This window comes from Elephantulus edwardii, unplaced genomic scaffold, assembly GCF_000299155.1.
Source record: "Elephantulus edwardii isolate Elephantulus edwardi_28Jun2011 unplaced genomic scaffold, EleEdw1.0 scaffold00234, whole genome shotgun sequence".
Classification (NCBI taxonomy): Eukaryota; Metazoa; Chordata; class Mammalia; order Macroscelidea; family Macroscelididae; genus Elephantulus; species Elephantulus edwardii.
The window spans coordinates 4710288-4724810 of NW_006399984.1; the positions used below are offsets into that span (position 1 = coordinate 4710288).

A 14523-nucleotide genomic window follows, 5' to 3' on the forward strand; every position below is an offset into this window, starting at 1 on the left:
TTTATCTTTCACTGCTCCACAAATTGCTTGTCTGTCAGATACTCCTCTAAATCTGAACGTTCAGATTAAGACAGACTAGGAAGAAGGATTGGCCACCCACTTCTGAAATAGCAGGCCTCTGAAAACCCTGAAACCTTGGCTGTTTAGGGATACTGAATTTTCTAACTTGGTAGGTCTAAGAGTTCCTGACAGTTCCAGCCTTGAAGTCCCACAGTCAGATGGTCAAAACCAGAAACTGCTTTTGCACTGGCATATTAAGTCTGCTGTAGATGGTTTAATCTTTCCCTAGCTCCTAGACTCTGTACTATGACTTTCCAAGTGGGATTTGCTAGAGCAGAGACCCAACGCGACATCTTTCTCTACCATAGATACTTCCAGTGCCTCAGGCTCTGCCTGATTGAAAGCTCCTTGAAGGGAGGCATCATGTTTGATAATGTAGAAGGTCAGCAAAGGAGAGAAAAACCCTTAAGACGAATTGACATAGTGACTGTAACAGTGCATTAAGTCAGTAGAGATTGTGAGGATGGTGCAGAATTAGGCAAGGTATCAGTATGTATGGAGTCATTTTAAGTTGTATTCAATTTAATGGCACCTAACAACAACAGAATTGCCAGGCTAGCTGCCCATGGAGGAGCCTGGACCTGCTACAGAGCCTGTCTAGCTCCAAGTTCAATGAAATGGACTTGTTATTTCCAAAACGCAAAGAACCAGACCATGTTGTACATCTTTCTTAGTAGAAAATGCAATGTGTAATATGTCCTTTATTTTGGAAGTGAGGCCTCTAAAGTTATGCATGTGGCAGACTTCCTGGCTTGATCAGAGTGTTTAATATATTTGCTGCTTGACAATCACTGTTTGAGAGCAACACTAATATTAACTGTTTTATATGGTGCTTGATTCAATACTTTTTCAGGAGTAGATGTGACAGGTTTTAGAGGCTCCCACCTGGGCCATTTCTGCTTCAGTTTTCTCATTTCACAGGTGAGAAGTGAGGAATCTACAAACTAGTCAGTATTATGTTCTCTTATACTTTCAAAACATGGGTGCATGACCACTCAGGGACACAATTTAACTTGGGAGAGACTGGTCTGAACTTTATGTATTACCTGACCCCATAATCCTCTACCCTAACACATCCATGTTTGTGGTGATATTCTTGACCTGGCTGGGATAAAGAAGGATTGGCAATTTAAGCCTGTTCAGTGGTGCCACGGAAGAAAATGTGGTGATTTGTTTCTAAAAGATTACAGCCAAGAAAGCCATAGGGAGGAGTACTCATGTAATACTTAGTTGAAATTGACTTTATGGAAGGAATTTTCAAAATTCCTTTTGCAGTTTAAATTCCATTCACTTGCTTTAGGAATTAGAATGGGCTCAGGGTTTGTGTGTTATTCTGCTTACTATACTGTCGAATTAAATTTTTTAGATAAATGTATTTTTTTAGTTTTAGAATTTCCATTTGAATATTTTTCAGTTTACAAATTTCTTAAAATGTCCAGTCTCATAAACTGATCCTTTTCTAGAACCTTTATTTTAATATGTTCCTTATATAGCTATGTCCATTCACTGAATTTCTTTTTTATTATGGATCATATTGTGTTATTTAAATATATTCTGGCTTTTTAGTTGTGTACTGTGCTTAGACAAGTATAGAGCAAAGGAGCAGAAAACCCTCCGAGATGAGTTGACACAGTGATTGCAACAGTAGGCTTGAGCATGGCAGAGGCTGAGGGAGGCAAAGAATAGGGCAAGATTGCTATTGTTTGTAGGGTGGCTCTGCACCTAATGACAAATGAACTCAGTTTATATTATAGACATTCTGAGTTTTGTTGTCTTTGAAGAATGTTGAATTTTGTTCTAGATGGCCATTGACCAAGTCATCAAACCTAGTGTCACATCAAACTAAAAAATTAAGAATCCATGGATCATTTAAAAAAAAAAGAATAAAGGAGGAGAGAAAATTCTTCTTTAAATACCAAGAAATGCTAAAGTGAGGAAATCATTGTTTGCCACATCAATGTAGTCATTTTGAACAAGATGATCTTGATGAAGAAAGGAAGATGGATGAATCTGTAGGGGACTTGTAAAACTACAGTGTTGGGGGGGGTCAGTTTCATTTGATCTAGGGTGAATCCCCTAGTCTTGGGCTTTAGGTCATTTTTTCTCCCCTGTAGAACAATTAGGGATTGCACTTTAATTTTTATGATCATTAATAAGTACATTAGCTCTTTTATCTGTGATATATGTCAGTTGTTTTCTCTTTGTCATTTTCTCTGGACTTTGCTTAATGCCTCTTAGCATGTAAATTTTTGTTTTTATGTAGTCTTATTTATCTATTTTTCATATTAATGACTTTCAGATTCTTATTGTAGTTACATAACTTTGCCCTGCACCTAGGTTAAAGGAGGATTCATCCATGCTTTTATGGAGAGTTTGCATTGCTTGATTTTTATATTTAGAACTGAGAAAGGGGCTTGCAGAAACTTTATGGGATGATTAAAAAAATAACTCATTGATCTTGAGTGAGAACCAACTCATAGTTGAGCCTCCAGTGACTTTTTAGAGGCTATAAATCACACAAGAGGAGATTGCCCATCTTTCTCCTTTGGTGTATTTAAACCATTAGAGGGACACTGCTTTGTGTTAGCAACACAATTTCAGACACACTGCACCACCAAAGCACCCTGTGGGGTGATGTTATTTTGTTTTGTGCCATTGAGTTTGAACCAACTCACAACTGAGCCTTTCAGACGAGGCTGTAAATCACATGGAGGAGATTGCCTATCTTTCTCCTGTGGAGCATCTGTGGATTTGAGCCATGTTACTTTGTTTTGGCAGCATGATTCCTTACCACTAAGCCACCAGAGTTGGATGGGATGATAGTATTGCCAATTACTTGGGTATCTGTATTTTACACAGCTGATCAAATGGTACATTTAAGATAATATGCATTTCCCAGTATGTAAAACATACCTCTGAAATGCATACTTTAAAAAATCTTTGGAAGGATAAGATAAAAACAGTGTGTACACTAAACAACAATGGGATATTCCAAAGAAAGATGAGGAAACTAGAGAAAATAAATAGCTTGTTGAAATTAAAACTGCATGGAATAGTGAAAAACAAAGTTGAAACTGTCTTAGAAAAGAGAAGTAAAGAGATGGGAAATGAGGAAATGGAAGGTTAATCCTGAAAATTTACTGAGATCTAGAACATGGGCCTTTTTTGTAACTCACAGCTCTTGTGAGTTAGAGTACTTTAGAAAGCATTGTTTCCTATCTGGAAATACTTATGTGAAGCATTGAGGACTACAAACGAGGAATGTGATGAGTGGGGTTTCTAAAATTAGTAGAAATGTAAACTTTTTCCTATCCTCCAATCATGTTTTAGAATTTCAGGGTTGAATTTTAAACCGAAGTAATTGTTGATGACAGTTGTAAAGCATTAACTGAATGTAAGAAAAGATGTGACTTTAATAGAGACTTTTAAGTTCCTTTGAGCTTTGATATTATGAGGTCTGTGGTCATTAATTAAATAATGTAACTGAAATCAAGATGTCTTACAATCAGAGGTTCTTTATGATCATAATTGTGTCAGTATTTTTTTTTCTCTTTAGTAAATATATAAAATAGTGGTGCTTATCTTCACAAGAGAAGGAAGGGAACTGCCTTTGGCTGCAGGAGATATTTCTCATTGCTCTGTCTTGCCTACTGTTCCTACTTGGTCATTTCAGAGAAGAAGTGACCATGTTCATGGTGCCCCTCTTAGATCGAAATATCACTCTATCCCTCTTTGACAATTTATATATGTGAGTTAATGAAAAACTGTAATTGTTTGTTTAAGACATCTATTCTGGGGAAGAAATCAGTAAATAACCCATTAAAAACCAAGACATTTTAAGTAGTAGAGATGTTGACATGAGTCTAAATACTATGTAGTCATTGCCCATGCCACTAGTCCCTACTAGTAGTGTCCTTTGTCTTTGAAATAATCAGTAGAATCCAGGTTCTACCAAAACACTTCTTGACATGCCTTTTGCAGTGTTTTGATAAAACAAAATAACAGCTTCTTAGGAATGGGGACAGTGATCCTACTCAGTGAAGAGTTTTGTACAATTCACATACTTTCTAGACAGGAGTTCTGCATAATCCCAGGGAGACCACAGGCCTGCTGCTGGAAATGCTCAGGACATGTGGTTTGCTGGCTTCCATGCTGGAATGGCATTGATTGCTCTGCTATTTCTCATAGTCTCATAGTGTTCTTTTCTTCAATCTCTTTCAGTACTTAGGTCAGTTGACTTCCATACCAGGATACCTGAATCCCTCCAGTAGGACTGAAATACTTCATTTTATAGACAATGCAAAGGTAATCACATCCTCTTAACTCCATGCTATGTCCTAGGTCTACTCTGGCATTCCCTGCTCTTACCCTTCCTATTTGGGGTGGATAGTCCAGCTTTGTTACTGAATAGATACAACTTGCATTTAGTCCTAAAAGGTATCTTTGTCTCAGTGTTCACTTTATTCACTAGACTTGCTCCTTGCAGTTTAGGGCAGTTATAAAAATGTAAATTTTCAGGATGTTCAAAATAACGTGCTGGAACTGTAGAAGCAGTTCTTTTAAGAATCTTCTGATTGGTTTGAGCACTGCAATCTCCTCAAAGTACTGTGACTTCACAGTAGCAGTCTTACTTTCCTATAGAATGTAAGCACCAGCCCTCTGACTTATACTCTGTAGAGGTGAGGAGTGAGGGAGCAGGAATGTCCTGGGAGAGGGGTATTGGCCTCTGACCCAGAGACGGGCTTTGCATTTCTGATGACTGTGGAATTTTCCAGAGGGCTCACCAGCTACCTGGACACCTGACCCAGGAACACGATGCTGTGATCAGTCTTTCTGCCTACAATGTCAAGCTGGCATGGAGAGATGGAGAAGACATCATCCTCAGGGTCCCCATCCATGACATTGCTGCTGTCTCTTACGTCCGGGACGACGCAGCACACCTGGTTGTCCTAAAGACAGGTACAGAAAGAGAGGGTGGATGCAGAGGTAGAATAGCCCATGCACAGATCCTAAGATGCTATGTAGGTGACTTTATGGTCTGAATTGAGTCTAGGGGGAGAGTGCTCTTGCTTGATAAAAGAAGTCAGCCCTCCACTCAGGCTCTGGGCAAGGAAGTTACTGAGAAACAGAATTGAGCCAAATCACTCTGCTTTGTGAGTGGTGTCACTGAGGAACAGAAATAAGGGGGACTGGTATCAGTCAGTCAGTGTCCTGTCCCTCGCTCAGTGTTGTTGCCCTGCTGAAAGTCCAGCATGTTCTGTAATACCCGGAACCCAGGCACAAGGAAGGAGGCAGTGCCTATGTGGTGGGAAGGACCTGACCTCAGTGAGCAGAGAGTAGGTGGAATGCAGCCACACAGTCTATTCAGAACTGGGGGTGCCTCAATAAGGTACAACTCTTCAAGGAGTTTGTGGGTAGCTTGCCAGGAAACAACTGTTGCCTGGTAGCCTACTGAGCACTTAGTTAGAATTGGGACCCCATCTTACTGAAAAACATTAACTGTACACTTCCTCTTTGCTTCTGTTGATGTTTCTAATGAAAAGAGAGAACATGCTATTTAAGAGAGAGCACATGAGCTCCACAGATTACTGTCACGCTCTTCAGGCTTGGGGTCCTGGTATTAGTTTGTGGACAGAAAGATGGCAGCTTAACTAGTGCCTCACTCCTCCTTGGCTTTAGATTTGAGGCTTGTTTTGCACTGTCTTGAAGGGCTGGTGGTAGAGGATCTTAAGTCAGTCAGGGATCGGCCTGGCTTTGAATGCAAAGGAGAAATGCTTCTTTATGTGAGCTTCTTCATTAGGGATGCGAGGGCTTGTTTAAAAAGCCATCTCTGCTGAACTTTCTCATTCTTACTTGAGTTATAAGGTCTCCACTGTTAATGGGCTCTAAAGGACAGTTTGTAAAAACGGTCCCCCTATGTCTGTCATGTGTCACACATGATTGAGGCAGCCCTGTGAGGTACAGCGACTCTTCTGGTTGCTATGTGTAACATTTCCCACTACACTCCCTCACATGCTCTCACATGATTATACCCACATGCTCACGTACTTACTCCATGTAACATACAGACAACTGTGCCCACTCACACACCTGCCTCATGTGCACCCTCACCCTCAGTGTTCTCACCACGATTACATGTGCTAACGTGCACCCTCATGTTCTCACATACACTCTCATACACTATTACATGTGCTAATGTGTACCCTCACACTCATACATGATTACACAAATATCCACCCTCACCCTCGTGTCCTCACACATGGTTACACTCCCATGCTCACACACAGCCTTACGTGTACCCTCACCCTCGTGTTGTTCTCTATACTCATGTTGTCACACACACTCTCACATATTCCTCCTGGTCCCACCTCTGCTGTGACTGGCATTGCTGAGTGTGGACCTTCGTTTTGTTTTCTTTCCTTGTCTAGAGTGAGTGTCTGCTGTGTAATGGCAAGGTTTAAATTAGGACTTACCATATAAAATATCCTGCATTTAACCAGCTTGGCCTACAAAAAAGGGCAATTTACAATCATTCAAAAAGATAAAAAGCATTTTATATGAAAGATTTGATGTAATTTTTCATAATTAAGCTATAAGATTCTGTTGTACTCTGAAAAAAAAATTCTGTTGTACTCTGATTTTACAGAAGAGATTAGATCAATTAAGTAGCTTGAGTAAGCCACAAAGTTGGTAAATTATTTTAAACTAAATCTGCCTGGCCACAGAATATTTGCTTTTTAACCAGCTCTAACAGTTCTTGCTGACATTCCTAAGTAGTCCCTGCAGGGGTCCTGGGTCTGATATCCTCAGAAACAGAGATCACAGGGAGGCTGGTTTCTAAATGGGATGCTACAAGTGGTTTAGCCTGGAGGAGGGAAGCTGATAGCTCCTCAATTCTTGTTTCTTTGTTAAGTGAGTCCTTTTCATTGTTAATTGATAGAATGAATTGGTAAGGAAAATAGATTAAGAGGAAGAATGAACTCCCTGTGAGAGATGACAAGCAGACGATAAGATCTCATCTGCTAGAGAACAAGCCTGTCTAGATCTGTCCTTTTCCTGAGGTGGTGTGGGAGAGAGACTGCCACCAGAGCTGGAGTAGTCTTCAGGGCCATTGGCTCATCTCTAGAACACCCCAGGACTGTGGCCTCATGCAGGCTGTGGTGGCTGGGTGGCTGGGTCTTCCCCCACGGCACATCACCATTCCAGCCTGGCCCGGCAGGCAGCACACTGCACTTTTCACTGCCTAACTTGAGGCAATGTGTGTTCTCAGCCCAGGACCCCGGCATCTCTCCCAGCCAGAGCCTTTGTGCAGAGAGCTCCCGTGGCTTGGCATCCAGCTCCCTGTCAGGCAGCAATATGGTGCCCGTTGAAGCATGCTGCTTGGTCATCCTGGCTGCAGAGAGCAAAGTAAGAATCTGCACTACCCCTGCCACCTACCCCCAAGCTGTGCCAGTCCCAGACTCTGCCTGGCCACTGGCCTTCCCATTGCCTCACTCTTCTTTGATGGTGAACTCCACGTCCTACCTGCTTCGAGGAAATGAGGATAGGAGTTTGGGTAGGTCACGTAACATCTTTCTGTGAATGAGTTCCTATGACTGCCCACCATATGAGCCGTCCTAGAGCAGGGTTCTCTCACCTGTTAACATCTCCAAGCAGGTAGTTATTGGTTTGGAAGAAAGGACTGGCAGTCTGGAGACAAACCCTGTGCAGCTGTTCTGCTCTGCACACACGAGACTGCCAGAAAGTGGGATGATCGTAATAGCAGTTAATAAGGTCTTTGTTGTGGGCCATCTATGCATTGAAGAAGTCAGCAGCATCCCTGGCCTCTACCCACCAAGTGCCATGAGCACTCCTTGGTGTGACAATAAAACTCCCGATGTGACTACAGAAACTCTGGGTGGCGTTCCCCTGGGTTGAGACTCTGCTACCCAATTCGTGATTGTGCTGTCCACCTGTGCTGCTCTCCTGAGCTGCCTGTTCCTTCATCTTCCTTTCTTCATGAGGCTGGGGTAGGAGCTGGGGGGAAGAGCTGTCAGATGAGTGGGGAGGAAGTTAGTGTCCTCCCCTCCCCTTTGTCCTGTGGAGTCTACAGATGTGAAGCCATTGCCGATTACCTTTCATGTAAATGAAACCAGGGATGTCAGCATGATAATACCTTTGGAAGTAGAAGGCAGAGAGACACTTGGTTTTGAACTTTGCACTTTGTACACCTACTCATATAGTACCCATCTGTTCATCTGGCAGTATTTCTGAGCATCTACAGAAGTTGGGCACTTTGAAAGACAGGGGATGTGTGATTAATAGCAGGCCGACTTTGTTTACCAAGCAGCTGCTGTTCTCACCCCAACCCAGGGAGCTGCGGAAGAGCTCTGCTCACTGCTCAGCCAGGTCTTCCAAACGGTTTATACGGAATCTACCATCGACTTTCTAGACAGAGCAATATATGATGGAGCCTCGACACCTACACACCACCTTTCCCTGCACAGTGGTACGTAGGATGAGCCCTTTGCTTCTAGGAGCCCGTCCTTCCAAGAAAATGCTGCTGGGGCAGAGGGTGGCAGAGTGAGGGTTCTGTTACCTGGAGCATCTGAGCTATTAATCCACAGCACTCTAGTGAGAAACTTCACTGCTGTCTCAAGGAACTCTTAGGAAAGGCCCAGATAGCTTCATGGTGTCTTGGTACATTAAGCTCCTTGAACACTCCTTTTGGAACCACATATGACTAAAGGCACCTCACCTAACTCTGAGCAGACAGTGTAGGAAGGTCTTTGACTGGCCATCTCACAGGGTAGACAGTGCAGGACATTTGACAGTGGCCATCTCCTGGGTAGATGGTGCAGGAGGACATTTGACAGGGGCCATCTCATGGGGTGGATGGTACAGGAGGATGTTTGACAATGGCCATCTCCTGGGTAGAGGGTTCAGGAGGACCTTGGACAGTGGCCATATCATCAGATAGAAAGTGCAGGAGGACATTTGACAGTGTCCATCTCCTGAGGTAGATGGTGCAGGAAGATCTTGAAGAGTGGACATATTATGGGTCATATGATTCAGGAGGAAATTTGACAGTGGAAATCTCACAGGGGCAGATGTCAAGCTCTCCTGCTTCTCCAGACTGTGGGGTCAGTTCTAAGAGGACACTGAGACAGAAGTGGCCTACATAGACTGTCTGGGAGCCAGGGATGATGGATAGGAAAGAACTAAACGGACTTCAGGAGGTTCCAAGTGAACCTGATGCCTCTTTAGCAAAAGCATTTTCTGGAACCTTCTAAAGGAGTTCAGGCAAAATACTCCAGTTATGGATGTGCTCACTTTAGTGAAATCTTTCCAACATTGAGAAATAAGTGTAGTGATGCTTGAAGTAAGCAGTTTATTGGGACTCAGAACGTTGGTTTATAGAAAAGAACATGATGGAAGCAGTGTCATGTGGAACTGGGGGATCTGTGCAGAGAAATGTATGTTGGGCATTTGACATGTTTAGCACATCCATGTTTAGCAATTTTAAAGGGGGAATACGGGCTTTTGGACACCTAATAAGTAGTATCTGTTTACATAGCTTTTATTGTAGTTTTGTAATATGACTGATTTATCCAACTCAGGGCTAAAAGTTCCAGCAAGTTTTCAGAGGCAGTAAATTGCATGGGAGGAGATTGCCCATCCATCTCCTACAGAGCAACTGGTGGATCAGAACCTGGGACTTTAAGCTTCTTACCACCAGGTTACCAGAGCTCCCCATTTAGCTAGTGGCAGATTTAAATAATATTTTTGTGTGATTTGTCTGGCCCTTGTGCTTTAAAATTCCCAAAAGTTTTATTTTTAAGTACTTTTGAAATTTTTTATTTTTTTCTGAAAAAAGATGCAGAATGTAAGTGTGCAGTTTGGGAGTGTTTTGCAGTGTGTGCACCCTTGATGGGCTTCTTCACCTGACTCGCTACTGCGTGGTGAGTTTCCGCTCAAGTCACCTGAGAACCTGCCTGCACACTGTGCACCCTAAGAGAAACCAGGCGTGCATCTGTGTTGTCTTATATGTGGTACTGGGGTCAGAATTCTGACAGGTTCCTACAGGAGTGAATTTAGGAGTGTCTGTAGCATTCCAAAGAAATCCTGTTATCCTGTCTTTTTCGACTGCCCCATGGCACTGCACTCCTCGGCTCAGAGGCCACATTGTTGTGTGCTGGACGCCATATTCTACACCTAAGGACCCTAGATTTGGAGTCTGTTTTTCACTCACACAGTCTCTCTTTGTTGTCAAATCAGAAGCAACTAACAATTGACACTTCATCGAGTTTTCAGAGGCTGTTAATTGCACAATAGTAGACTGCTCATCTTTGTCCCTTGCAGCCAGTGGTGGATTTCAACTGACCGTTGGGTTAGTAGGGTCACTCTTTAAAGACCAGGCCACCTGCACTCCCTAAGGTGGTACAAATGATGGAGTGCTTGGCTCCTAATCAAGACGTTGGCAGTTTGAACTCAACCTGAGGCATGTTGGAAGTTGGGCCTACCAGTCTCTTTCCATAAGGTCACAGCCTTGAATATTGTGGAGAGACAACACCAGGGTGCTGGTTTGCCTTTTATTTTCTGATAACCTTGGACCTACCTGGATAAACCAGCATAATTTCTCTGCCTTAGAGTGAGCTCTTCAACAGTGTTAACTTTGTCTGCAGCTTTAATTTGTCTTCCATGCAAAATGCTCATCACAGGTTCTGGGGGTCATTGCTCTACCAACCCACACTTACTTTGTCCCCACTGCAGGAAATAGCCCTTCCCCCTTATCCCCTTCTCTACTACTATTTGAAGTCCTGTGCCTGGATACTCACCTTCCTCTCAGATCTGTCCCACTGCCACGTCTGATATCCCTACCCTGACTGGCTCTCAATATGTCACATGGGTGAGGTGCTGTCTGCAGTGCACCTGGTCCCAGTGCCAGGGGTCTGTGAATGCCATGGTCTTTGGCTAGGCCTCAGGGGTGAGCTACCTCATCCAGGTAGGGTGCTAGATGAGTTGGCTGAGTGTGACTTGTTCATACTAGGTTTGTGAGTCAGTTACTCAGAGGACACTGGGGATACTTTCCTGGATTAAAGGATATGGTGTGTGTGCTGCTGTGGTCAGCATCCTGGTCACCTGTGTCAGAATGAGTGTGGACAAGGCCCCACATGCTCATTCACACTCAGCCTGAGTCACATTGCCTCTGGCTCCAAGCCAGACCAGGTCAGGAGTTTGCTGAGTGGATGGTGACATCAGCCTGCTTAAAGCTTAGTGCTTAAAGCTTAGACAGTAGGCCTCATCACTGTGTAGCTGAAAGTCTCTGCCTTCATGTTTTCCTCACAGATGACTCATCCACCAAAGTGGACATTAAAGAAGCCTATGAGACTGAGGCCAGCAATTTGTGAGTAGCATTCACCTTACTTGGCCCACATCACTGATAGTCTTGGGGTTGCCTTCCCCTTGCAGTCAGCTAATCAGGTCCACACCTCACTCATGATCGAGCCCAGGTCCCAAGCCTGTGGCTCCCATTCAGCGAATGCCTGGTCCTCCATGCCTTGGTGGTTCTCGATTCTGTTCCTGAGTACTCCACTGGCATAGACGTGCCTGATCCAGGCTCCGAGGACTCCTGTCCTTCTGTGCCTTTATTCAGCACCTCCCCACTGCTGAACACTTGCTAAGGGCATGATTCCCTTGGTCCTTGGTATTTTCTGTGAAGACCCCTTATCATGGTGTTGTGGCATGGACAGCCTGTGTCTGGGTCCCAGTAGAGCCCCTTCCCTTATCTCTTACCTGGCCCTGGTACGTCCAGGGTTTGCAACATAAGGGAGCCAGGGCCCTATGTCCAGCCTCACATGCCTCTGTCCTCTGCAGCTCATTTCCTGACCCCACAGATGGAGGTGGCCTGTCGTCTTTGTCTTTCTGCATACCGTCATCACCCCACCCCAAGACGGCCAGTGAGAGCGAGCTGAGTGCCACAGCCACTGAGCTGCTGCAGGACTACATGCTGACGGTACCACTCCTCAGACAGGCGTGGTGGGTGACCTTCAGCTAGAGGGCAGGTGGATGCTGCAGAACTGCATGCTGACAATACCACTCCTCAGACAGGGTGATGGGTGACCTTCAGCTAGGGGGCAGGTGGATGCAGGAGGACTACATGCTGTCAGTACCACTTCTCAGACAGATGTGGTGGGTGACCTCCAGCTAAGAGGAAGGTGGTTGCTGCAAGACTGCATGCTGACAGGACCACTCCTCAGACAGGAGGTGGGTGGGGCTGACCTCCAGCTAGGGGTCATGGTGGCCCCTTCTTGGCTAACTCCGCTCAGCTGCTCCAGGACAATGTCATAGGCAGAACTGGAACCTGCAAAGCAAACTACTCCTCCATGTGTGGGGCTGGAAGAATGAGCTCCTACATATCCTGGGGTCAGGGGAGACTATCCTGTCCTTCTTGGCTCCCTACACGAAAAGCCAGTGTCCCTATAGCTCAGGTGTTCCACATGGTGGAACTGTTCTTTTGGCCATTTTCTAGGTGGTCTCAGCTGCTATAACAGGACAGCACAGGAGGATGATGGCTGTGGTACTGATTATGGTTGTGTAAACCTGGCACCAACTTCCACAGCTTGGTGCCCACACTGTGACTCTATTTGGTACAAGGAAATGGCCCAGGCCTCCAGCAGGGTTGTGGTTAGAGGTGTGAGGTGGGGTTGCCTGCCCTCTGCCTTGCCCCAGCAGTTCTGCTTTTTTGCAGCTGCGCACCAAGCTCTCCTCCCAAGAGATCCAGCAGTTTGCCATGTTGCTGCATGAGTACCGTAATGGGGCCTCCATCCACGAGTTCTGCATCAACCTTCGGCAGCTCTATGGGGACAGCCGCAAGTTTCTGCTGCTGGGTGAGTGTGTAGTGGCCGTTGCATTGTAACAGAATTAACCAGAAAGTTGCCAAAAGCAAGCACTAAGGGTCTTAGGAGACTGTGTAGTTCTGGTTGGCCTGTGCTTTCCTAGTGACTAGAGATATGTCAAGAAGTGCCACATCCTCACTCCTTACTTCACCTGGAGCATAGGAGCATAACCTACAGAGGCCCAGAGGTGTCTTCAGGCAGTGGGACAGCCACTGTTTGCCAGCCACAGAGGGCTGTGGGTGTGTGAAGGAGGTGGGCAGCATGAACACAGCAGGCACAGCTTCTCAAGGCAGAAGAGCTCATCTTGCCCAGGTGCAAGAGCTTGGGGCATACAGCTTGGCCTTGGTACCATCCAAGCTCTGCCATGTGAGTCACACACGATATGGAGGTGGGCAGTATGGGGCAGGACTGCACAGACAGCTAGTGAGTGACAGCTGGGGGATCCTGGGTCTGACGTGCACCTCTGATATGCTGAGCCCTAAGGTGTTAGGAGGGCCTGTGGGTGCTGCCTCATTCCTGCCTGTCCCACTGAGCCAGCACACAAGGCCAGCTCTGGCCCAGGACTCCTCTCCCAGGATACTTCCTCCCCTGCCTAAGTTGTGCTCTTTCTTTGGAAAACCAAAGTCGTTCAACATCCTATGTCAAGGCTTTAAGCACAGGGAGTGTGTCTTGGAAGCTGGCTCTCATTAGCACTGAAGTTTGGGGCAGTGATTTTAAAGACAGTGGGTGTGGATGACTTGCATCCCTGTCCTCTGAGACTCCAGCAAGAATCCAGCCTGCATCAAGAGTCAAGCCTTGGGTTTTGTTGTCTCTGTCCAGGAGGGGCATCGCTTAATGCAGCTCACTTCCCACCACCATCCTGCCTTGCAGCTCCTGCAAGAAGCCAACTTCTCTGAGGCCTCAGAACTCCACCTTTGTTGGCCCTTATCCCTGTAGCCCCCGTTACTCAGATGTCCCTGACCCAAAGGAACAGGCTGGGGGTGCCAAGGGCTGCTCAGGCTGTTGGTGAGTGGAGTCTGTGACCTGTTGGATGGGGTCATGACAGTCTTGTCTCTGACAGGTCTGCGGCCTTTCATTCCCGAGAAGGACAGCCAGCACTTTGAGAACTTCCTGGACACAATCGGGGTGAAGGATGGCCGGGGCATCATCACAGACAGTTTTGGCAGGTACCGACGAGCCGCCAGCACTGCCTCTAGCTCCACTACCAATGGGAACAGGGTTGCAGGCAGCTCCGACGACCAGTCTCTGCCCTCAGAAGGCGATGAATGGGACCGCATGATCTCAGACATCAGCAATGACATTGAGGCCCTGGGCTGCAGCCTGGACCATGACTCGGCGTGAGGCATCCTTGGGGACAGGGACAGCAGGATGTGGAAGGCATGCCTTCCTCCTGCTCAGTCAACCACCCTCCATGTGTCAGCTGCTGCATCACAAGCTGGTGGTTGGCCACTTTCCACAAGCCACCCTGAGAAAGGTCAGCTTTGGTATTGCAAGCTGGCAGATGACATAGTGAACCAGGCCTGGTTCTTCACACAGCAGCAGTGGAGTTGGGCCCAGGCTGCTTCTCTGTTCTCCAGAAGCCACT

General features: G+C 45.7%; 1 protein-coding gene across 1 annotated transcript in view; it reads left to right on the plus strand.

The window, feature by feature from the left end:
• Nucleotides 1-14279, plus strand: part of CCM2 (cerebral cavernous malformation 2) — a 61507-nt gene extending 47228 nt beyond the window's left edge. The window contains exons 3-10 of the mRNA XM_006898602.1: nucleotides 4282-4365; nucleotides 4836-5019; nucleotides 7331-7467; nucleotides 8413-8548; nucleotides 11389-11446; nucleotides 11917-12055; nucleotides 12791-12929; nucleotides 13999-14279. Of these exons, the coding sequence (XP_006898664.1) occupies nucleotides 4282-4365; nucleotides 4836-5019; nucleotides 7331-7467; nucleotides 8413-8548; nucleotides 11389-11446; nucleotides 11917-12055; nucleotides 12791-12929; nucleotides 13999-14279 (1158 nt within the window). The remainder of the gene's footprint in view (nucleotides 1-4281; nucleotides 4366-4835; nucleotides 5020-7330; nucleotides 7468-8412; nucleotides 8549-11388; nucleotides 11447-11916; nucleotides 12056-12790; nucleotides 12930-13998) is intronic.
• The last annotated feature ends 244 nt before the right edge of the window (nucleotides 14280-14523 follow it).